This window comes from Microdochium trichocladiopsis (genome assembly GCF_020744255.1).
Source record: "Microdochium trichocladiopsis strain MPI-CAGE-CH-0230 chromosome Unknown B0I36scaffold_8, whole genome shotgun sequence".
NCBI lineage: Eukaryota > Fungi > Ascomycota > Sordariomycetes > Xylariales > Microdochiaceae > Microdochium > Microdochium trichocladiopsis.
In genome coordinates this window covers 1,514,999-1,536,566 of record NW_025763551.1, presented here as the reverse complement: position 1 = coordinate 1,536,566, position 21,568 = coordinate 1,514,999, and the positions used below count along the sequence as shown (strand labels likewise).

The window sequence follows — 21,568 nt, the reverse complement described above, 5'->3', positions numbered from 1 at the left end:
CCCCAAGACAGTGAGCGGGAAGACGGCGTCGATGCTCAGCTGCCAAGGGTCCCTCTCCGTACCCTTCCTCCGGCGTTCGATCGAGAATGAGTCTGAACTGTGCGCTCGCCCCCCCCCCCCCCCCCCCCCCCCGGGTCTTGACCAAGGCTCCAATACCGAGATGCGTAACATTAAATTATGGTCATGCTTCATCGCTACTCGGGAAGAGCTAGAGCCCGATCATGACAACCAAAACACTGAAGGCGCTTCGAATCGTCCCGGGCAAAACGCCTCAGACCACTCAAGCCTTACCAGGCATGCCACTTTGACGAGCAGAGTGGACCAGCGTCGCGTTAGTATAGGCTCCCGCACAAGAAACTCGGCCTCTGTGCGCCGGGGAGTTTTCCCGCTAAAGCTGTTAGCTTCTCGCCCGTCGATACTAAAACCGAAAACGACTCGACATAAACAAAGGACAACGACGTCTCAGAATCAGATTCTGAATACGAGAGTGGGTCTGAGTAGCCCGATGAAAATAAAGTCAAGAAGTTTAATACTGGATCAGGAAACGTCCAACTTGGCCTAGCACATTCGGAAGGCGTGGGAGCGGATTGACAAGCTCCTCAATCACGAATCTGCCCGCACCAGCCCCGAACAAGAAGGCATGGTTCTTTCCCGCCAGATAGTGTCGACTTTTTCGGCCCCCAGGCATATGCTGCCGGCTTCATCCCCGAGCACTTTGCCAATGGTCAACTCGGCGGAATTCTCGCAGATGCGTCTAGTTGTGGGCAAGACACATCCTGCCTTTCTTATGCTGCTCGTCGTGGTGCTAGCACTCGATTATGACGAAGAAGTGCCACAAGAGACCAAAATTCATGGAGGAATGCGCGAATCCAAGCTGCCAGGAAAAGGTGCCTGTGCACGTAGGCATAGGTCTTAGTCTATTCTGCGTTCCCTTCGTTGTTCGACTGGCACACGAGGCAATGATCCTTCTCCACCCCCAGGTGGTTATCATGACCGAGACGCCATAAAAGAAAGGTACATGAAATATTCAGAAATACACAGGGCTAAGTATCAGGGCCCTAGCTTGTTACACGAAGGCTTGATAGTACTGTATAGCCACGGAACTACACGGTCCAGATAGGTGTTCATATACAGAGACATATTACAGGCTCTGCACCGAAGCTGATATCGGAGGCAGGAGTATGTCACTCAAGCCTGTTCCACACCCAAGATAAAAACAACACGACAAGTAAGGTCTGGAGAGCCTCAGAGTGACCCTCACAGGGCTCGTTAGGGTTGCGATGCTCACTGGGGACGACTGCAATCTTACTGAGGGTAGTGCAAGAAGAAAAAGGCGAACGAGGGAGAGGACAGTACGCCTGCGAGCCCAATACCTCTTGTCGGCAGACGAGCAGACGCAGTTTTAAAGTGCTGGAGAGCCCCATTTGTCAATAAACCCACCGCAATGCAGTTTCGTCGTACGTGCCTTCCTCGTGCGCCTCGTACGGGAAGCTACACCAGATATCGGACTACACCAAATCCGCACCTTCCTCGCAGGCTCAAAGCAATACAGCCAGCAAACGCAGTTCGGCCTGGCTCCCTCGCACCTTTTCTTTCACCACACCACAGCACGCAGGGCTTCTCTGTACACTCAGGCTATTATCACCGGGTCGTACTCCAATCTCATATCGGAATCCAGTCGCCTGTAGCACCATCTGCATATCAGCTCCAGCTATGGCGGACCAGCGTCAGTACTCCTGCCTCGATGGACAGTCTCCGCGACTGACTGTTCCCCAAGCTTCGTCAAGGCCCCAGCGGGCAGCCACCGCTGCGTCACGCAACCGGACAAATCTGCCGATCGACCGTTTCGGCAGTGTTGTAGATACTCGAGCGCCGCCGACCTCGCGAAATAATACGTCCTCACAGTCGACACCAGCAAGCGCTCCCACACAGAAACGCCACAAACCCTCGGGCGATATTCGAGCAATAAGTTCTACACCTAGCACCCTGGCCCCTCCTAGTTCTTGAACCCCCCCCCCCCCTCCTTCTTCTTGCGCCAACTTATCGGATAAGAGCGATCAAACAGGGGCCCGAAGTATTTTCATAACTCTCCCCAGTTCCTACCGTCTGCAGTTAGTCTAGACATGAGGGGTTCAAGAACTAGGGGGGTCAGGGTGCTAGGCGTAGAACTTATTCCTGAAGGCCTCCACAGCAAGTACTGGAGTCACGCGTGGAAACCAGACCAGCGACGCAGACGCTACTCCCGCCGATGGATTCCCGAACACATCAGGCCAGAATACACTGGATATCAAGGATGACCCCATCTCCACTCCCTCTGCCACGGTCCCCGGCTCGGACCAGCTCACAGTGGGCACGTCAGGAACGGCAGGCACGAGTTCGGCCTCAAGCGTGGCCAACAGGGACACAACAAACGGCTTCCTCACGTCCGCTCTTGCGCGGCTTCCGCTTATCGAAGGCCGCGACTTTCGCCCGAGGTGAAACGTACTAGGTACGCAAGAGCATGGCACTGGTTGCTTTATGCTGAACAGGCACTCGTATCTTACCGAACCTTCATCCGGATTAAAGTTGTAGAGACGGGGGAAGCAGACTGCAAAGAGATTTGTCACCGCTTGACAGACCTCTTGAGTCGCTGGCCAGATATGGAGCAAATCTCCACGCCCACGACGCCCGGGAAGGGAGGCGAGGCCTGCAAAGTGCCACCGGCGCCGCTCAAGCTCTTTATCGACATGTTTCACATCGAGCTATTTCGCTCAAAGTTCTATTCCGTTCATTTGCCTAATATCTTATCGAGTAAAGAGAGCCATATATGCCCAATGCTCCGGATACACTTCTTCGAAGCGGTCTGTCGGAAAAACGCGGAGAAGGTCTCGGCCAGAGGATGACTCGAGGGGATATCTCTATATCCATCAGGAAGCTCCATAGAGCGACCCACATGAATAGGCCATGAGATAATACCAGTACGACTCGTCAAACCCACAATTCCCGGCCATGATTTGAAGTCACATCGCGACCCTTGGTGTCCTCATCATCGCTGTCGAAGATAGGCGCCATATAGGGCCAGAGGCGACGACGAGTGTTCAGAGGTTCAGAGGTTCAGAGGGTCTTAGAACCTACGTAGGTAGGTAACTAGGAAGAGAAAGTATACCCGGCTCTTATTGAGGAAGTGGCGATTAGCAAGATGCCGATCGAGCATGCAAACAAAGACCTGGTAATAAGTTCGTTCGATACTGCGGTTGAGAGGACCATCCGGAAGTACAGTCTTGTTGCCGCAGCTAAGCACGGCAACGAGGACGAGCTTCTGCTGCCCACCGAGTCGTCGCCAGACGAGGGGGGTGATACAGGCCGCGTGCGTCAGGTGCACGGGTTGTGGACAGAACTGGTATGCGTGTGCTCAAGATTGGGTTGAGACGGTCACCTTGGACATGTTATCATGCATGGTGTGTGATGTCGCCTAGATTAGGTTGCTCTTATCAAGTATTACTTACCACATGTTCCGCCGAGTTCAATATCTGCGGTGCTGCATGGCTTTGTTCGACTGATCGACTTCGCATATGCATAGCGGTCCTTGCATCAGGACAACCGCCGGACGTTTACACACGATGGACCTCGAATGCCCATGACAGAGGCCATCACAGCTGATCTAGGTGGCCCAAACTTGACGGAAGTGTGGCATGCGTCTGTCCCAGGAGAACGACCACAGCCGAGCCGGGCAACCGCACCTGAGGGGGGATATGACATGGCCTGTCATAGCAAGAGACCACCATGATGTGGTTGAAGCACATGTAAGGTCACAGGCGCTTTATCCCGCTGCGGCGTTGTGTCCAAGCCCAACCTCGTCGAAGCTGTGACTGGCTCTCGCATCATCACAAACTTTCCAGTCTTCGTGTGTCCAAGTGCTCGTTCGCACATGTTTCACAAAGGCGGTTGAGAATGAAAGTGATTTGGATGAGACGTGGGGACACTTTAAACATCCGGTATCCATTTCATACGGAAAGATCAAGAGGACTTGGGTCATATCGTTGGCGCGGAAAAGCATCGTGACTCTCGTCTAATATGGTCTGCAACTGACCTAGCTTTTACTGAGATTGAGATAAATATGAAATGACCTCTTGTCCTCGAGACATTACAGGAGCCGCTCACACTCCGTATTGGATATCACCTGATGATGATGATGAAAAAGATGATATGTGACAAAAAACTGCACTGGACAAAGTTGGTGGAGGCTGAAGCAGTTTCGGCCCCTGGACCGAGACGGGGCCGCTCCCTCAGATGTAAGTGGTTCCGCTCCACCATGATTGGTGAGACGCCACTCCACCATGATTGGTGAGACGCCACTCCACCACCCTCAAGGAGTTGTTTCCGACACACGAGACCATAAATCTTGGGCGGTTCATCCAGTCTTGGCAAGGAGATTGATCGCTTTGATGACCGGTGCAGACCTCGCACGAAGATTAAGAACGGAACGAAATGTAAAAAGAATAAATGAAAAACAAAACAAGACCGCGCGCTGCGAAAATAGAGTAGGCGAGCAGGGGAACGGACCTGGCGAACGTTCAGATCAGTCACTTCGGATCAGCCCACGCGGGGCGCGTTTGAGAGTGTGTCAAAGTCCTGCACTGCCTCCCCGCCCGACTCGTCAGATTCGTGCCGTCCGGCCTTGGTTCTTCGTGGTTTCAAAATAGTGCGGGTAGTAGTGATGGTGATGGTGGTGGTGATGGGTGCCTCAAGCATCATTTTTGCCTTGGTTCTGCCGCCGCCGCTTCTTCCAAAACCGCTGGAGGTTGGCAGAGGTTTGTTTCGCGCCATTGTGCCATGAGGTGCTTGGCAACTTCTTCTCTTCAGGCCAATGTTGCGAGAGATCTGGGGTTTCAAGTTGGGAAGTTCATGATCGTCGATTTCGATTGTTTTCCCGCGGTTCCGTTGCAGGAGGCATTCCTCGCGCCGGGAGGTGCCGTCGTCATGGACCGAGGCTCTCGATGGCGCAGGGCACTCTATGCCGTCTGCATTACTAGGTAAGGTACACGCCTGACGCGGATTCATCTCACGAGCCCAAGTGTGATCAGTCGCATCCGTGGGGGTTGGGAGAACGCTTGGCTTGAGAGCTCCATGGCAGCGTGCGTGCCTGGCTGTATGACCTTGACCATGTTCTGCTCCGCGACTGTGAAAGAGAGCAGGTTGGGAGTTGCAGAGCGCAGTGCACGCAGCACTTGGGACTGGCATTGCATGGCCATGCCCCTTGGGGAAAGCACCTGCAGGCGATGCATGGATGGGCCCCAACTGCCGTGCCTGCCGCCTGACACCGGCATCAACGGGGGGGGGGGGCCCGATCGCTGCCAGGGTGGCCTGGCCGAATCAGGCCAGCGCGCCCCACCGTCGCCCGAAGCAGGAGCAGATGCGATTCGCGAGTAAGAATACCTGCTGTGTCTGCCCGGCACTAAAACATCCTGTAACCACACAAGACCCTCTTCTGAGCGCCCTGAGGTTCGGGGTAATTGAGGTATATTCTCATCTGGTAATAAGTGGGAGTGGGCGGTCACAGACACAGAAAGAAAGAGAGAGAGAGAGAGAGGTCTGTGGTCTTCTTCTCCCGGCCTCGTGGGTTTTGGGTACGGCCGTGCGCCCAGCGCGCATGGACCCCGAAAGCCCGCTTGCCAGCACTTTCATCTCTGCTCTCCACCTGATGTGCTGCTGACTGCTCACTTGACAGTTGGGATCTGCGTGTTCAGCTGAGATCGAGTTGTAAATGTGAGGCGACAAAGTACAGCAGCAGGGGATAGACGGCCGCCTGGTTGACTTGGGTGACCAGGATGGGCACGGCAGGCGGCCTCGTCTCCGCATCTCATGCTACAACAAGGGTCCTCCAATGCCAGCCGCATCCAAATCGAGCATGCCACACATGTATCATGATCGACATTGACCGGATCTCACACATGATCAGTAGCGGGGCTCGGCTGTTTGACAGGCCCAGCTAAGCTTGATTGAGCAAGTTCTGCGAATGTTCGTCGAAACGGGCGGCCAGCGTCCCTGACTCCACAGCACTGCCGGACTCCGGCATCATGGAAACCCAGTTGCGCCTGGGCATCAGCTGGAGAGACAACATATAAGGGCCATCGTTGTCCGCGTTGGTGAGAGATGAAGTCGTCCGGATAGACAGTCTCTCGATCAGCACCTTTCCTTGATATCCCTTTCACTTCTTCGCCTCGCCTCTCCACTGCAGGTTCTCTGGACGGCCCCGACACTCATTCTCGAAAATTAAGGCACCGCAATCACTTATCGTATACGTATTTCCGAACACTTGTTCAACATGAAGACCTTCATCTCCATTCTCGCCGCGGCCTCGGCTGTTGTTGCTTCGCCTGTCGGACTTGCCAACCGTCAGCTCGGCGGTACTCGCACCACAGTCAACGAGTTCACGACCGGCGGCTGCCGGGACATCATCTTCCTCTTTGCTCGCGGTTCGACCGAGATTGGCAACATGGTAAGCCCGCTCATCCGAACACCTCCCCCATGCAGCTCCAGAGCTATCAGTCACTAACATGCATGTAACACAGGGCACTGTCTGTGGCCCGCCCACATCCGATGGACTCAAGGCGGCTTTCGGTAACGATGCCGTCGCGACCGAAGGCATCGACTACGCGGCGTTGCTGTCGACCAACGCGCTGCCGGGCGGCGCCGACCCCGCGGGCATCCGGGAGATGAGCGACCTGCTGGTGCAGGCGAACCAGAAGTGCCCAGACTCGAAGCTCGTCGTGGCGGGCTACAGCCAGGGCGCCGCGCTGGTGCACCGCGCCGTCGAGGACCAGAGCGACGCCGTCAAGGCCCAGATTGTCGCGGCCGTCACGTACGGCGACACGCAGAACGTCCAGGACCGCGGGCAGATCCCCAACTTCCCCAAGGACAAGACCAAGGTCATCTGCAACACGGGCGACCTCGTGTGCTCGGGCACCCTGATCATTGCTGCGCCGCACCTGACCTATGGCCGCCGGGTTGATGAGGCGGTCGACTTTATGGTGTCCAAGCTCAACGCTGCGGCTTGAAGAAGGAGGGGAATAATTAGTGGGATGATGGAAAAAGGCTGGGCCAGGGCATGAGTGGACGGATCCTCTCGTGGGCAGAATCCAAGACAACATGGTGTATGATGCTTCACGGTTGTAAGGCGCAGGGTGGTTGAGCCTCCTTGCTTTTCCGAATTCTTGTTTTGTACATTGTATTTTCAGGGTGTTGCAGGATCATGTCTTGCTCAAAGTGTGTTGCGCCATCCAGATCGTGCTGGCAAGCTGTAGCTGCGCTGTTAAAGACCAAGAGACCAGTGTCAACTAACTCACTGCGCGTTTTCAAGTGTTCCTGAAAGCAGAGCTCGTATTTGTGAGAGGGGGATTGAAAAGCCTGTCATGGCAGGACGACAGCCATCTCGAGTTGAATTGGCAGAGGAGCATGCGGCGGCGAGCGAGATGTCACGAGAAGCCCGATCTGCAACAATTGCTGCAGGGACGGGACGGGACGGGAAGCAGTTGGGGAGCCGGGAAACTGGTAATTAGCGCGGTCAAGGCGCCATCGGGAGTGGCCTCTCCAACTCTGTTGCCGGGCCAGTGTGGCAATGGCGTGCAGCTGCTGGCGGCGGGTTGCCGGGATGCAGCGCAGTGTTCCTTTGTTCCTGCGCCCCTTCCAGGGCCTCTGCCTGCCTGCTCAGTGTGGACAACGAGTGGCGGGCCCACACGAGCGCCATTTTTGGAGCTGGGGAAGCTTGCTGCTGCTGCTGCTGCTCGAGAGTTGCTTGGCCAAAGTTGGCATCGGCCAGAGCTTAGCAATCTGGGCCCCTGGCGCCGGCCGTCGCGACATCTGGATGCCCGGGCTGCTCCCCGTGGTTGTCGTGGCCATGGATGGCCATGGGCTCGCCCTGTCGCAGAATGGTCGAGACAGCCCGCCAGCACCATCCATTGCTTCTTCCTCTTCTTCTTCTTCCTGCCTGGTGGCTGGGACTGTCCATCTCGCTCGCCCATCTCGCCTGAACCATCAAGAGCAGGCGCATCACTCTCACTTTGTCACTGCCGGCCCCCCCATCACCGTGTTATCCTCCCCCAGCAAGCTTAGCCCAGCCACACTTCACTCATATCTCCAGATAGCGTACTTGGACAAAACACGGTCGCCATGCCCGTCGAATTGCGCAAGAGGAAGGCTCCGGCCGCCCCTCCGCCTCCCGCGCCCAAGCGGCAATCCAAGGCCTCAAAAGTGGCCACAAAGGTCAAGGAGGCCGTCACCGGCAAGTCCGGGGCCACAGCCAGCCCGGCGGCTAAGCCAGGTGCTCGCCCCTCGGTCGGCGCCCAGATCGACCTCGAGGGCTTCGGTGGTGAGATTGAGACCAACGACGGAGAGAAGACGACGCTCAAGGCCCTCGTTGAGCAGAGCCAGTCTGGCGTCGTCCTCTTCACCTACCCAAAAGCCTCGACTCCAGGATGTAAGTCTCCCTTTCCACCTGCTTTCAACTCACAACCGCACCCCCCCTTCCCCCATATTTCATCACGCTGACATCCACTTCCCAGGCACCACCCAGGCGTGCCTCTTCCGGGACTCGTACGAGCCCCTGACCAGCGGCGGCCTTGCCATCTACGGCCTGTCCAAGGACTCGCCAAAGGCCAACACCACCTTCAAGGAGAAGCAGAAGCTGCCGTACCCGCTCTTGTGCGATCCCAGCGCCACCCTGATCGCCGCCATCGGCCTCAAGAAGCAGCCCTCGGGTACACAGCGCGGCGTCTTTGCCGTCGACAAGTCCGGCAAGGTGCTGCTCTCCGAGCCCGGCGGTCCGGCGGCGACCGTCGAGGCCGTCAAGAAGCTGGTTGCGAGCACTGGAGCCTCTGCTGACGCTGCTGACGTTGCCGAGGCCAAGGAGGAGGAGGAGGCGGAGGAGAAGGAGAAGGAGCCTGCCGCTGCTGCCGTCAATGGCGACAGCACGGAGGAGGCCAAGAAAGACGAGGCCTGAGATGGACACGCGTCGGGGAACAGTGCAAGCTGCCAGGCACCATGGAGCCATGCCTTGGCCGCGCCATTGACTAATAGAGTAGAAGAACAACGAGCAAGCGCTTTCCGGAATTGGTGCAGAACAGAGGTCCCATTGCTACCCATGCAACTCCTGTGCCTTGACTGCTTTACTGGTATTAACAGCAGTAGGCACGGTCAACCACGTGCCGTGTCAGAGGGCCCTTGGCAGATTACGTGAGCTCAATCCCACCGAGACCTTGCGCACGACAATGAAATAGCGCTCAGCATCACCCCTCGAGGGTTCCAAGGTTTTATTCGAGGTGGTCGGCCGTGCTTGCTTGGGGCAGAGAGTGGGGCCGCTGCCCTTGCTGAATGCTGCCAGCTGGCGCCCAGCTCTCTCCACCCTGGTCTTGCAGCCCGTGGCAACTGGCCAATCAATGAGCCGATGATTCCCAGGCGTCATCCACCTCGAGCAAGTCCGATGATAATTGCAGGTTGGAGGAGGCGTTCCTTGTCGAAGCTCCAGCGCTCATCCCAGCCCAGGACCTCACAGCACACCCGCCAATTGCCCGGCCCGACACCACCACAATGGCCTCCAAGCTGTGCCCGATGCTCTTCAGGACGGCGGCCGCCCGCTCGGTCGCCCGTGCCGCGCCGCGGCCCCAGATCCGCAACTTCACAGCCGCCGCCGCCCGGAGAAGCGACACCTTGATGGTGGTATGTCTGCGATATCTGCTTTCGAAACCCGCCCCCCCCCCCCCCCCCCACGAAGATCGGAATTGTTACTCAAACATGGCTTTGTGGTCATGGGAGGACGTCCGGCTTTGACTTCATTGTTCAGAGTCGTCCTCCAAACTGCATGCCGTGCTTTGGATCTTCTTTATGATCCGTCATAGCTCGGGCAAAAGGCGAACCGCACCATTCGACACACAAGAAGACTGACATTTCTCCGCTGTGCCCCCTCTTTCCTTCTAGCACCGCGACACACCCGAGAACAATGCCGACATCCCGTTCAAGTTCAACGCGCAGAACGAGAAGCTCATCGCCGAGATCCTCAAGCGGTACCCCCCGCAGTACAAGAAGGCGGCCGTCATGCCCATCCTCGACCTCGGCCAGCGCCAGCACGGCTTCACCTCGATCAGCGTCATGAACGAGGTGGCCCGCCTACTCGAGATGCCCCCGATGCGCGTCTACGAGGTCGCCTCGTTCTACACCATGTACAACCGGACGCCCGTGGGCAAGTTCTTTGTCCAGGCCTGCACGACGGTGAGTTTGTTTTTTGTTGTTTGGCTGTCGAGACTTTTCTCTCTCGTACTCGGGTTGCAGGGCAGAGGCGGCACATTCGTGTGTGTGTGCGTCATGAATCACCAGCCGGCACCAAGACCTAAGGCGGGCATTTGTTGAAAGAGTTATAAAAACGAGTTACTGACGAGACATTCCGATGAACCCCAGACCCCCTGCCAGCTCGGCGGCTGCGGCAGCGACGTCATTGTCAAGACGATCAAGGAGGAGCTGGGCATCAAGCAGGGCGAGACGACCAAGGACGGCCTCTTCACCTTCATCGAGGTCGAGTGCCTCGGCGCCTGCGTCAACGCCCCCATGGTCCAGATCAACGACGACTACTACGAGGACCTGACCCCCGAGACCACCCGGCAGCTCATCACCGCCCTGCGCGACAGCGCCAACGCCACCGGCGACGCGGCGGCCGCCAAGAAGGTCCCCGCGCCGGGCCCTCTGAGCGGTCGCCAGTCGTGCGAGCACAGCGGCGGACAGACCAACCTAACGAGCCAGCCGTGGGGTATCGAGACTACGAGGTCTGACCTGTAGAGGAGGGGCGGGGATTGTTGGTGGTAGTGTAGCGTAGAAGGGAGGGCTTGGTTGGTTGGCTGGTTTTGAACCAAGTATGCGGCGTATTTCACTCGATGCAATAGATGGGATGTCTAGAAAGTTGGACAGCAACAATCTACTGTCTCCACCTGAAGCAGCGTGCGGGGGAACCACCATCTGAACCCTTCGAAAACCTTGTACATACAGATGCGGAAATGCGAAACTTTTATTTGCCCTGGTCAAATCCCATGAGGGGAGTGCTTTGTAATGATGGCAAGCTAGACCTGTGAAGCAAGTCGCATTGGCGACGGGAGGAAAGTGTTACTGAGAGAGCCGCCTGTGCCGAGTGTTGAAAATCCGACCGGGGGGCAATCTGGGAGTCTCCCGCTGCTTGCCCTCCCGTGCGACTACATTCACGACTCGCTAGACGATGAGCGAGCAGGCGACTTGAACGCGGGCTCTACGGCACAACAACATGGTGAATGAGCATCCAAGGTGATGGCGAGCCCCGATGGCAGACACGAAATATCGGAATCCCAAATAATACATGTAGAAAGAACCAAAATGCATTCAGATTCGACTTCACACAAAAACAAACAAAAGCCTGAGCTAGACAAATCGTAAAAAACCCTTGTTCATGAGCGACCCTTCTTCATTTCCATTTCCATACCGTGGCGCGTTTTGACTCGTTTGTCCTTTCTTCCTCGCCTTCCAACCATCGCCATCTTGTCTCGGCCCTCCTCCTACTTGCTTCGTTCAAAGTCAAGAAGATTCCGCTCCCATAACGGCCCCCTTCCACATATATCAACCCCCCCCCGCGGGTTATTGTTTTTCGAGATATTTTCACTGACTTCTTTTCTCGCAGCCACAAAACTTCCGTTTACTCCAGCCGAAAGATCCACATGTCTCCGAGCCTCGAGTTGCCCTCGCTCAGCCCGCCGAACAGCACGATGCCATTCTCCTCGACATCGCCCATCGACGCGCTGTCCAGCCAGCCCCGGGGCCCGGGACCGCGAGCATCCGCGGGGAGGTCCTCGGGATCAAAGGACCCCATGCTCACGGGGCTCCACGCGCCGTCAGAAGGGGGCGCCTGGCCGGTCGGCGACTGCACCGGGTCACTGTGGCCGCCACCGCCGCCGAGGCGCGAGGTGAGCGACCAGATCTTGCTGGTCAAGCTGGCCGCCGTGCCCGCGAGGGGCGGCACCTGGAACGCCCAGGCGTCGTTCCAGAACTTGCCCGCGCCGGCGTGGCCCAGGCTCGAGGCATCGCGCTCGCCGAGCATGAGGATTAGGTACTCGCGACCGCCGCCGCCCGTGACGAGGTTCATGCACGCCACGGACCGGCTGCCGGGGAAGTCGGCGGTCGCCGTGGTCACGGCCGTGCTCTCGCCCACGTCGTTGGTCGTGGTCCGTGTGATGGTGGGGAAAATGGTGCTCTGCCACCCGCTGGGCAGGGCTGAGATGCCAATGTCCGCGGCGGCATGGGACTCGTCGAGGTTCAGCTCGAGCACGTCCAGCTGGCCGCCTTGCTGGCCCTGTCCATCGTAGCCGCCGAAGCGATATAGTCGGTGGTGGACAATGGCCAGAGCAGGTCCGCCGCGGGCCGGCCCCGGGGCGGAAGGGAGCTCCTTCCAGGTCGCGCCGTGGACGTCAAATGCCCACACGTCGTTGGTGCGCCCACCGTCGGCGAGGCAGCCGCCGTGGATAATGAAGGTGCCGTAGCCGTCCTCCTCCTCGTCCGTGCTGTGCTCGGCAACATGGCCGACGATCGGGGCCTGCGGGATGCCCACCTCGGCGCTGTCGCCCTCGGCCCACTGCTTCCAGCTCTGGCTGCGCTTCCGGAGGGGCTTGAGGGTGCTGGCAAAATCGCGGGGCTTGTCTGTGGCGACGGCGGCGAAGTAGCTCCGTGCCGGCGGGATCGGAGACGACGAGTGCGGGTCCAGGTGCGACCAGGTGTTTGTCCTCGTGGAGAAGACCCAGACGCGGCCCTTTTCGTCGAGCGTCTGGGCATTGGAGTTGCGTCCGCCAAAGAGAAAGATGCGGGAGCCGATCACGGCGGTGGCGTGACCGACACGCGAGCATGGCACATCCGCTGGCGGCACCACCGCCGGGGCCTTGCCCTTGTCGACGACTTCCTTGCCCTTGCCTTTGGCGACAGAAGCTGTGGCAGGTACAGACGATGGTTTGATTGTTGTAGGTGACGCGAGCGAGACATCTTCAAGCTTGTCCTTGCCCTCATCCTCGTCACTGTCGTCCTCATCACTGTCGTCTTCCTCGCTCTCCTCTTCCTCGTCCTCATCCTCTTCGCTGTCTTCCTCTTCCTCTTCGTCCTCGTCCTCGTCCTCCTCTTCCTCGTCGTCATCTTCTGGTGTCGCGGCAGCAGGCGTCTCGTCGTCTTCTGAGATGGTCTCGGGCTTGGACGGCGATGTGGTGCTGCCCGCAGCTCTGGGCTTGACGGTATAGTAGTCTGCCGGAGCCCCGCTGGATGGCAGTCTCACAACGTGCATCTCATTGTCGACGGGCTTGCGGGGCTCGATCTCTCCGCCAAAGATGTAGGCGTTGCCGGCCACGACGTCGATGGAGTGGGAGGAGCGGGGCAGTGGCGGGAGCGGGACGTGCTGCCAGGTGCCCTTGAGCTGGTGCTTGCCCCCAATCTTTGGCATTGAGGGCAGACTGAATTCGGGCATGGCGGGCAGCTGGACATTTGGCATGGACGGGAGCTGGACGTTTGGCATCGAGGGGGCGTTGCTGGGGATCGAGCTGACGAGGTCGGTCGTCCGACGCTTGAGGGTCTGGAACGACTCCATGTCTGCTGCTCGCCGCAACGGTCTGGCGTGGTAGACCGCTTGGAACTACTTGCTGGTTGATGGTCGGTCCTGAGGGGCAGGATGAGGATATATTGGAGAAGTGCAGCTGTTGCCAGAGGTCCGCAAGCAGAGCCGTGAGTGTGAGTCGAGAGAGAGGAGAGAAGAAGGTTGCTGCGGTCAGCCCTTCAGCCTGTGGGCAATTGAGCTAAGCTGGAAGGGTCCCGCAGACCGGGGTACACCTGAGGCGGCAGTGCTGGACGACCTCGTGTGCGCGGCGGCTGGAGTCAGCACTGGAGAGTGCGGAGCAGCGTGAGCTTAGCCCGGCCGTGGGGCTGGGTGACGTAAGAAACGCAGCAGGGGTTTCCCGAGGGCAAGAGGCCGACAAACGAGATGTCCGGTGCTTGGACGACCAAGAACAGGCTCAAGTCGGGATAGATCGTTTCTGCAAGAATGCAAGGCACGGCGGACGTGTCAGAAACACCACCAGAACCCCTCAAAGCAACCCGCATCCCTCATTCCTCGAGCTTGTCCCTCAGTCTTCCTAGCTCCGTATCGCCTGCCAATCACCCCACCACAGCTTACGCTCCAAACCCTTTAGAGTTTGGGCCTGCCCAATCCTCCAGCGCACGGCCGCCAATGCCCTGAGATCAGTGCCACCAGCCATGCGTGGGTGTAGGCGATCCTGAGAAGACTGGACCAGGCATCAAAAGTCATACTTGCTTCAACACCTGTGGATATATCTGTTCAAATATACAGACTGGAGTTTCCCAACAATGCGCCGGGTCCGAGCCTACTCGAAGCCCACAATGACACGTAGGTGCCAGTACAAACCGCCCAATAGGCCGAAGTCTCTCTTGTCCCAAGCCGCCGGCATTGACGTCCGCTGAACCGCTGGTTGTAAGTCAAGTCGGCAGCCTTGGCAGCGCCACCGGCACGTGCCCTCTCTGCCTCCTTCACATCCCTCCTCGGGTCGGGTCTGGACTGGAACAGCTCCAACGTCGTCTCGCATTTCTGATCGACCGTTAGGCTCGTCGCTTCCTCGTCTTCGATCGCCGCGTAGAGGTTGCAATGACACGCACGCCTGGTCGGAGCATTGGAGGAGGACCCCACTGCATCGGTGGCGGCGGAAGCGGTGGCGCCGGACCCGGACCTCCGGGCAACGGCCCCGCTCCACGACCGCGGCCCCGCCCGCGGCCCCGGCCAGGCCCAACAACGCCTCGGCCGCCAAGTCCCGGCGGCATCGCTCCATGCATGCCGGGCATAGGCATGGCGCCCGGAGCGGGGATGGGCGGCGGTGGAGGCAACGGTGGCGGCGGTAGAGTGGGAGATGGGGAAAGTGGCCACATGTGCTGTGTTACAAGCATGCCAGGCTCTATCAACATGTCCCAGACTTCCGGCAACAGCAGTACCGTTGCCAGATCTCGTGAAGTAGTTGTCTGTGAGCTTGCCAAGTCGTCTCCATTTGCCGCCACAGCTCCTGGTGAGACTGTCACGATCGGAGACGTGGCGGGGCCAGGCGAACGCGAGGCAGTGGTTGATTGAAGCGTATTCCCCGTTGAGTCTGCCGTGGCCGAGGGTATTTGAGAGTTATCCGTGCTCGCAGAAGTTGTGCTTTGCATCACACGCTGGATGTTCTGTGGGAATGGCGCCGTTGTAGACAAGTCATACCGGCCACGGAAGACGTCCGGGCCCACAGCTGGTACATGGGTGAAGCAAGCATTGATCAGTGTCTGCATGCCCTGCTTGGTTGGTCAGCATGTGATTGCGTCTGCAACAACAGGAAGAAGCTCGGCAAGGGTGCAATGTAGCTGATACGCCTCAACCACTTTATGGAGCCATGATGCCGAATCTCCCACGTGTCCCGTTCGAGCCTGGACAGGCAACCGCACACGTACTCACCTCCCACGTTTTCGCCCTCTCCCAGGGGAAAATGAAGTTCCTGCCCAGAGCATCCTTGAAACGTATAGGTAGCTTCACAGGAGGCCGACCCGAAGAAGCCTCCCAGCCCAGATCGCCAATCTGTAATGGCCTGAACGACGAAATCAAGCCGTCTTCCTGAGCTCCTGTTGTGCTTGTGTCAGCGGTTGCAGAAGACGGCCCTGGGTTGTTTTCCCTGCTGCCATCGGACCCCCCGCTAGAGGCACCGAGATCTCTTCCACTTTCTTGCTGACAAGTTTGGTGGCCAGTGTTCGAGGCAGAGGGCTCATCCGTGGCTCTCGGTCCTGCCGAGGGATGATTGCGAGGCTCGTCAGCAGGGCGCAAGCTGGCAGATGCCGCTTTGGCCTTCCGCGGGCGGCGCGGCCGAGTCGACCACCCCCACGGGTCGTTATCGACCTCATCATCCGCTAGAGGCTCACTAGTGTTCTGGCTCGCAACGGCGGAAAGTCCAGCCGGACCTGCTGTTGATATGTCTCCGACATCAGCGCGTAGTGGAGCCTTGCCCTTGTCCGGCCGAGCGGGCAGTACCGCACCGGCTGCTGGATCGTCGTCTTCCGTGGGGTCAAACGATGAGGAAGACGCCTGCGGGACTAGCTGCTGTGGCGCAGGTGGCAGCTGCGGTAGTGACGAACGTGCATCAAGCACGGGGCTGGGCGATCGTGATGGCCGGGGCTGAGGTTGTGTCTCGGAAGCGAGCAGCGGATCCCAACCTGGCGCCGGGTCCCTGGCGGGATCAGTCATCAGGAAGACCCTTTTGCAATCTCTGCTGAATTGGACGAAACCGGTGTACGTTGGGAGATGTTTGCTGCTATACGACCTGCAGACGACTAAGGCCCGAGCTGGAACAAGAGGGAAGAGGCTAGAACCAATGGCTGGCAAGTGCCGCGTTGACGTCGGCTAACGATGTCTTGGTGCTGCTGGGACCAGCGATGCTAGGCTCACTAGTCCAGGGTACTTGATTAGTGGGAGCTAGGCGCGGGAGGAGGCCTTGCGGTGGCAGGGTCGAGATTGGGCACCTGCGCCTGGGGAAACAAGGAGGGCACTAAAGGGTGACTAGCAGGGGCAGATCCTGAGGGGGCGGACCGGGGATGTGCCTTCAGTCGAGGATTCCAAGGTTGTGCCTCGTGCTCTCGAGGCCCGTGGTGGCTGCGCCTTGTGGATGGATGGTGGGTTCCAGGTCGCGGGCAGTGCTTCTCTCGCGTGAGGACAAGAACGTACCGTCCCTCGAGGTAGAGTAGAGGAGGTGGATGGCAGAGGAATGCAGGTTGGTGGAAGTTGCGAGGGGGCCAGACAGGCAGCGCCCTGGTGCGGCTGACCAGACAGGCCCCGTGTGCGTGCGTGCGTGCGTGCTTGCGCCCCCCAGCTGCCTCAACCCTTGGAGCATCCAGGTGCCGAGGTCGGGGGGGTTCCAGGCCCCAGGTATCAGGTACTCCAGGGCACTCGACATTCCTCGCGTACACTACCCAAGGTAGACAGACAGTTCTCGACTATTTGTCCCAGACGCCAACCCGTCGATCTCTGTCTGAGACCACGGCATGGTTCGGTAGCGCTTCTGACTTCGACGGCTATCGCGCCTCCAGCCAGGCAGAGCCAACCCATGCATCTGCATGCGCGCGTGCGTGCGTGCCACTGAGCCCATCCAGTCTTCTCCAACTCATCCCCTTTGCTTTTTCCTCTCGTCTTCCGGGGCGCATCCCGACCCGACACACTCATACGTCCATAGTCGCACATGGACCACGCAAAAGCCAAGGTTCGTGCAGAGACCTGCCCACGGTCGGTTCCGGGTACTTGGATCCCTGACACGTCCCAGGCGGATCTTCCCCGGCAGGGCGAGATCTCTGCCAACCAAACTGAGGGCCAGTGCACACATGCTAGCTCAAGCAAGTCTCAGATCTAGCTCCCCCGGCCCGGGCACAGCATGGGCGAGCGCGAAAAGCAAAAGCACACACGAGAGTGGGCAATGGGGACCCCCCCGGTCCTGAAGTATCCGCGAGACCGGTCCGGCACGGGAGGCGCCCCGGTGACGTGCCAAGCTCAAGATCAATGGTCGTTCTTCGATACTAGCGCAGTCTATCATCATCAGCATCATCATCATCATCATCATCATCATCATCATCATCATCATCATCATCATCATCATCCCTATTTTGCAAGCACATGGCGGCTGCCGCTCTGTGGGTCATGCATCTGGTGCCGCCTCCACCAACAACAATAGACTGCAGCTCGCTGCGCTTCAGAGCTGATGCCGTGGCCCACCTTGGGATCACAAGAGCAGCGGGTCCACAACCAACTCCTCATCCTCCAGGTCATGTAATTAGAGGAGTCCCCAGGGGTCTCTCGTCCATGATAACACGGGAAAGGCCGGTTTTTGCTTATCCTCTCTTTTCTTCACCACGATTCCACATGCGCTTATGCACGGTGCTCCACATGACGGCCGAGCTTCGGCCTTGTTCGTTCACTTATCTATGGCACAGTTGGTTTATTATGAGCTCGAAATAGCTCCGCAGCAAAAGCTGGGCATACTGGGGCTTGCAAGTCGCAGCGTTCAGACGTCGCCAACAGAAGGCCCGCGTGGAAGACCCCAGGTCATATGAGACTTCCTCCTATAAGCCCCCCTCATTGTTTCCAGTCAAGAATGCCTTGTGGGGGTGGCCGCGGGGTGTAAATTGTCCGGGCTGGCAGCGCCTCTCTGGGATGGCGTGGGCGGAAGCTATTTATAGTATCACTGCCCTTCGGTCTATGCACGAGAGGCCATCATCGGTAAGCAGTCAGCACTCTCTAGGATGGCATGGCTGGTCCTTTCGTCTCATGCGGTCATTGGGAGGAATCCAAGGTACTTTGCAGTGTTTGGCATGTGACACGGGAATCTATATGCGCGAGGCCGGCCTTTACAGATGTGGTTTTGCAAGAATTGATGTTAATTGAGCGAAATCAAGAAGAGCTGGTATCTAATATGAACAAAACGACCAAGTCAAAAAGCCAAAGGGGGAATAGTTGCTCGACTGGACGTATGAGACATACGTGCTCTAAGGCAAAGAAAGAAACAGAGCGTGGGGTGTCCATCATCAGGTACACCATCCATTCGCCGCTGGAAAAACCAGCAAATATGAGGAAAGATAGTTTGACAAAGGTTGGGTCGGCATGCGGTTGAGGAGTTGACCAGTAGCGTCAAGGTCTTTTTTCAAATAACGTATCCATCGTCGTCCTCGCCTTCAGCGTCTCGGTCGTCATCGTCTTCGGATGGACCGCGGACAAAGGGGTAATCATCTTGTGCCGGCACCTCTTTGGAATCAAGGCTTGGGGCACGCCGGGTTCTGGCGCTCGTCGAGGACTTCCTCGGGCCTGCAGATGTCCGGAGGGGGTTGTTCAGCTCCCAGCAGCCGTTCTGTCTATTCCAGCGGATCACGGCGACGTCAGGCCTCATGGACCAATGCAGAAGAGTGAGGTCCCCGGGTCCACCGAACTCGACAGTCGGGTTCTCGGCCGCGGCATGACCGCTACCCGCAGTACTACTGGCAGTGGTATCGAGGTGTCGTGCAACATGCTCCATTCGCTCGTCCCACGCATTGGCCCCATGGAAAGAGTCGGTGCATGTGGGCAGAGGGCAATCCATGTGCTCAGGCAGAGCACAACGGAGGCGCTGCGACTTCTTCTGGTGCTCCTTGACCTGTTTCTCCCATTCAGGGACGTGTGCGTTCTTCTGCTTCATCAACTTCTTGAACTCGGCAGGAACATGCATGCGCCGGAGATGCTGGGTGTAGAGGTCCTTGCGGTTAAAGATGGTGCCGTGGCGACCTGAGGTGTCTGTGTTCGCGTCTGGGTACATCTGGGTCGAGGAGCCCAACGAGTCTTCGATCACAGGGACCTGGGCGCAAGACCCTTCAGTGCAGATCCAGTAGTGCAGCACGAGGTGCTGTGATACCACGTGCCTTTTCCATTCATTCTTGCTGGCAAAGGTAGACTGGCAGCCGGCAAAGTGGTAGACGCAGTTGAAAGGGCGTGTGTGCTGAGCCTTTCGATGCTTCAACAGACTTTGCTCGTCTCTGAAGAAGGCTGGCTTCGCACAGTCGTGACAGGAATAGTTGTTGCCCTGCTGAGAAGCGCCCATCTTGAGTGGTGGCAAGTTCTCGGAAGCCGCGACCTCTGTCTTTGGGCGCTTCGTCGGATTCGTGACCAAAGTGTTCTTCCGCTTGCGTGCCTGTGAGTCTTGCCCATCTGGAGATCGCATGGACATCTTCTGGCTTCGCGATCTTTTTGGGCTGTCATGAACTTGGCTCTGCGTGTTCACAAAGATTTCATCGCCAGGGTCCAACTCGTCACCCGTGCCGGTACCCGATGGTTCGACGGTTGTAGGAGCCGGGATTTGTCCAAGATCGACCTCAGACTTGAGAAGTGGACCGGCATATGGCGACCAAGAGTCCTGCGTTGACTCGGGAAACTGGGGGGTAGACCAGCTCGAGTTCGACTCTTCGAGTTTGAAGAATTCAGCTGAGTCGTCCACCCGGTAATCCAGATCAAACGTATTCATGCAGCTGTCGGCATGGTCTGTGTAACTTAGATGGCCACCAGCTGATAGCTGATGTGGATGGCTCAACAATGGAGAAATGCAGTCGGTTATTGGGGGCGTTTGTGGCTGCAGAAAGTCTGTAGCACATGGAGGACTAGCACAGCTGTCTGTAGATGATATCGTCGTTCGCGGAGGAGAAGGTTTTCGGTAAGACCCCGGTAGCGGTGGGATACCGTGTGGCTCTGGGAATCCGGACATTTGGAAGAGCATTGGGCCTTGGTCACGTTCCGAGAGAAATCGCAGGATAGGCTGTTTCGTCTCGGCCCATTCGCTCGTGCTGGCACTCCACGCCTCTAGGTCGGGCTCGATGTAAGCACTGCTGGGACTGTCCAGCAGTAAGAAATGCTGGTCCGAATATTCGTAGAGGTCCGTCCGGGGAAAGTGGCCAGGGAAAGCCATATTGATGGCCCGGTATGCCGATGTTTAGAATCTGAGTTGCACTCGTGGCTTACAGCAAGATGACTGCTGCTTTGTGCTCTGGTGCAGGAACCTCTTGACTGTTCTAAAATTCCCCATGCAGCATATGTGTTCGCGTGGTTGGTGAAGAAGGTCTGCAAGGAAATGATAGCAGTTGAAAGACAAGGAGTGGACTGGATTGGTGGACTGGAGTGGGAGCTGATGTTGGTCTGTAGCAGTGACGGGCAGGGGCAGTATGACCGAGGGTAGATCGCCTTTAACTACGAAAGTCGACCGGCGTGGGTCGCATCTGTCCAACAAGCTGGGCAAACAATCTCGAGCAGAGCCGCACAAGTATCATGTACACTGATAGCACGGGCGCATTTGCTCCAATTTTTGGGCTGACTCGAAGCCAAGTAGATGTGACACTCGATATTGCTTCTTCCCCATGACCCTTGTCTGACCAGGGCTTGGCGCGCAGAAGTCGATTTACACCATCCGCAAGCACCCTGGATCACAGGGGGGCGCTTGCATCAATAGTCCATCCATTTGGACAATAGCGACACCTCCCACCATCGCTGCTCGAAGGCAGCCGGTCACTCGCGCTCCCGGCAGCACCATGGACTGTCTTTAGAGGGAATGGACTCCATCGGCAAGGCGAGGAGTTCCGGAATACACACCTTCGGGCGACATCCATGAATGAGCGAGATCCTGTCAGTGATCTATCCGCCGGTGGTCTGCCTAGGGTCGAGACACAACATACACTCGGTCACGGATACCTGAATGGCGTGCAAGGTTGAGACAGGACATCATCGTCAGGGTGGTCAGGGCGGTCGGACCAGCTTGTCAAGCATGCGCCCCCGTCGTGCCATTTCCGCCAGAGCCAACTGCGCAATACCAGCCCCAGAGACTCCGTATCGTCGATTTTTAGACCCCAAGGCTGCACGTCAAGAGGCGCAGCCCATCGGCACATGTACCCTTTTGGGGGCGAAGTGAGATGGCGAAGTGAGATGGTTCCCATACAAGTTGCGAGCTGGCATCTGGCGATCAGAACCCAG

General features: G+C 57.8%; 10 protein-coding genes across 10 annotated transcripts; 4 read left to right on the top strand and 6 right to left on the bottom strand.

The window, feature by feature from the left end:
• Nucleotides 1-1,727: 1,727 nt before the first annotated feature.
• B0I36DRAFT_352056 (uncharacterized protein) lies at nt 1,728-2,728 on the bottom strand (the record flags this gene model as incomplete). Its single annotated transcript, XM_046157073.1, has 3 exons — nt 1,728-1,946; nt 2,346-2,484; nt 2,619-2,728. The coding sequence occupies 3 exons, from the start codon at nt 2,726-2,728 to the stop codon at nt 1,728-1,730; spliced, it is 468 nt and encodes a 155-aa protein (XP_046009373.1).
• A 1,590-nt stretch (nt 2,729-4,318) lies between these two features.
• B0I36DRAFT_330001 (uncharacterized protein) lies at nt 4,319-5,171 on the bottom strand. Its single transcript, XM_046154785.1, has one exon. The coding sequence runs from the start codon at nt 5,038-5,040 to the stop codon at nt 4,573-4,575; it is 468 nt and encodes a 155-aa protein (XP_046009372.1). The 5' UTR covers nt 5,041-5,171; the 3' UTR covers nt 4,319-4,572.
• A 1,133-nt stretch (nt 5,172-6,304) lies between these two features.
• On the top strand, nt 6,305-7,037 carry B0I36DRAFT_376010 (cutinase; the record flags this gene model as incomplete). Its single annotated transcript, XM_046160417.1, has 2 exons — nt 6,305-6,478; nt 6,552-7,037. The coding sequence occupies 2 exons, from the start codon at nt 6,305-6,307 to the stop codon at nt 7,035-7,037; spliced, it is 660 nt and encodes a 219-aa protein (XP_046009371.1).
• Nucleotides 7,038-8,148: 1,111 nt separating this feature from the next.
• B0I36DRAFT_365757 (thioredoxin-like protein) lies at nt 8,149-8,977 on the top strand (the record flags this gene model as incomplete). The annotated part of the gene is made up of 2 exons (XM_046159193.1): nt 8,149-8,455; nt 8,541-8,977. 2 exons carry the CDS (start codon nt 8,149-8,151, stop codon nt 8,975-8,977), a joined length of 744 nt encoding a protein of 247 aa, XP_046009370.1.
• Nucleotides 8,978-9,482: 505 nt separating this feature from the next.
• B0I36DRAFT_329997 (thioredoxin-like [2Fe-2S] ferredoxin-domain-containing protein) lies at nt 9,483-11,215 on the top strand. Its single transcript, XM_046154784.1, has 3 exons — nt 9,483-9,693; nt 9,952-10,242; nt 10,429-11,215. The coding sequence occupies exons 1-3, from the start codon at nt 9,565-9,567 to the stop codon at nt 10,801-10,803; spliced, it is 795 nt and encodes a 264-aa protein (XP_046009369.1). The 5' UTR covers nt 9,483-9,564; the 3' UTR covers nt 10,804-11,215.
• Nucleotides 11,216-13,794, bottom strand: B0I36DRAFT_329994 (uncharacterized protein). Its single transcript, XM_046154783.1, has one exon. The coding sequence runs from the start codon at nt 13,607-13,609 to the stop codon at nt 11,684-11,686; it is 1,926 nt and encodes a 641-aa protein (XP_046009368.1). The 5' UTR covers nt 13,610-13,794; the 3' UTR covers nt 11,216-11,683.
• Nucleotides 13,795-14,442: 648 nt separating this feature from the next.
• On the bottom strand, nt 14,443-16,397 carry B0I36DRAFT_154338 (uncharacterized protein). Its single transcript, XM_046148577.1, has 2 exons — nt 15,509-16,397; nt 14,443-15,348 (listed from the first exon to the last, which is right to left on the bottom strand). The coding sequence occupies exons 1-2, from the start codon at nt 16,286-16,288 to the stop codon at nt 14,632-14,634; spliced, it is 1,497 nt and encodes a 498-aa protein (XP_046009367.1). The 5' UTR covers nt 16,289-16,397; the 3' UTR covers nt 14,443-14,631.
• Nucleotides 16,398-17,068: 671 nt separating this feature from the next.
• B0I36DRAFT_329989 (uncharacterized protein) lies at nt 17,069-17,687 on the bottom strand (the record flags this gene model as incomplete). Its single annotated transcript, XM_046154782.1, has 2 exons — nt 17,069-17,297; nt 17,424-17,687. The coding sequence occupies one exon, from the start codon at nt 17,685-17,687 to the stop codon at nt 17,424-17,426; it is 264 nt and encodes an 87-aa protein (XP_046009366.1). The 3' UTR covers nt 17,069-17,297.
• Nucleotides 17,618-18,191, top strand: B0I36DRAFT_154333 (uncharacterized protein). The gene has a single exon (XM_046148576.1). It carries the CDS (start codon nt 17,705-17,707, stop codon nt 18,044-18,046), a length of 342 nt encoding a protein of 113 aa, XP_046009365.1. The 5' UTR covers nt 17,618-17,704; the 3' UTR covers nt 18,047-18,191.
• A 537-nt stretch (nt 18,192-18,728) lies between these two features.
• B0I36DRAFT_365754 (uncharacterized protein) lies at nt 18,729-20,513 on the bottom strand (the record flags this gene model as incomplete). The annotated part of the gene is made up of 1 exon (XM_046159192.1): nt 18,729-20,513. The coding sequence occupies one exon, from the start codon at nt 20,511-20,513 to the stop codon at nt 18,729-18,731; it is 1,785 nt and encodes a 594-aa protein (XP_046009364.1).
• Between the last annotated feature and the right edge of the window lie 1,055 nt (nt 20,514-21,568).

Bases quoted from the DNA above. Each gene is read 5' to 3' on its own strand.
- B0I36DRAFT_330001 (XM_046154785.1), bottom strand. From the start codon at position 5,040: ATGAATCCGCGTCAGGCGTGTACCTTACCTAGTAATGCAGACGGCATA.
- B0I36DRAFT_329997 (XM_046154784.1), top strand. From the start codon at position 9,565: ATGGCCTCCAAGCTGTGCCCGATGCTCTTCAGGACGGCGGCCGCCCGC. The intron at 9,694-9,951 runs GTATGTCTGCGA...CTTTCCTTCTAG, and splicing joins GAAGCGACACCTTGATGGTG to CACCGCGACACACCCGAGAA. The intron at 10,243-10,428 runs GTGAGTTTGTTT...GATGAACCCCAG, and splicing joins TTGTCCAGGCCTGCACGACG to ACCCCCTGCCAGCTCGGCGG.
- B0I36DRAFT_329994 (XM_046154783.1), bottom strand. From the start codon at position 13,609: ATGGAGTCGTTCCAGACCCTCAAGCGTCGGACGACCGACCTCGTCAGC.
- B0I36DRAFT_154338 (XM_046148577.1), bottom strand. From the start codon at position 16,288: ATGACTGATCCCGCCAGGGACCCGGCGCCAGGTTGGGATCCGCTGCTC. The intron at 15,349-15,508 runs GTGAGTACGTGT...CCAACCAAGCAG, and splicing joins AGAGGGCGAAAACGTGGGAG to GGCATGCAGACACTGATCAA.
- B0I36DRAFT_154333 (XM_046148576.1), top strand. From the start codon at position 17,705: ATGGCGGCTGCCGCTCTGTGGGTCATGCATCTGGTGCCGCCTCCACCA.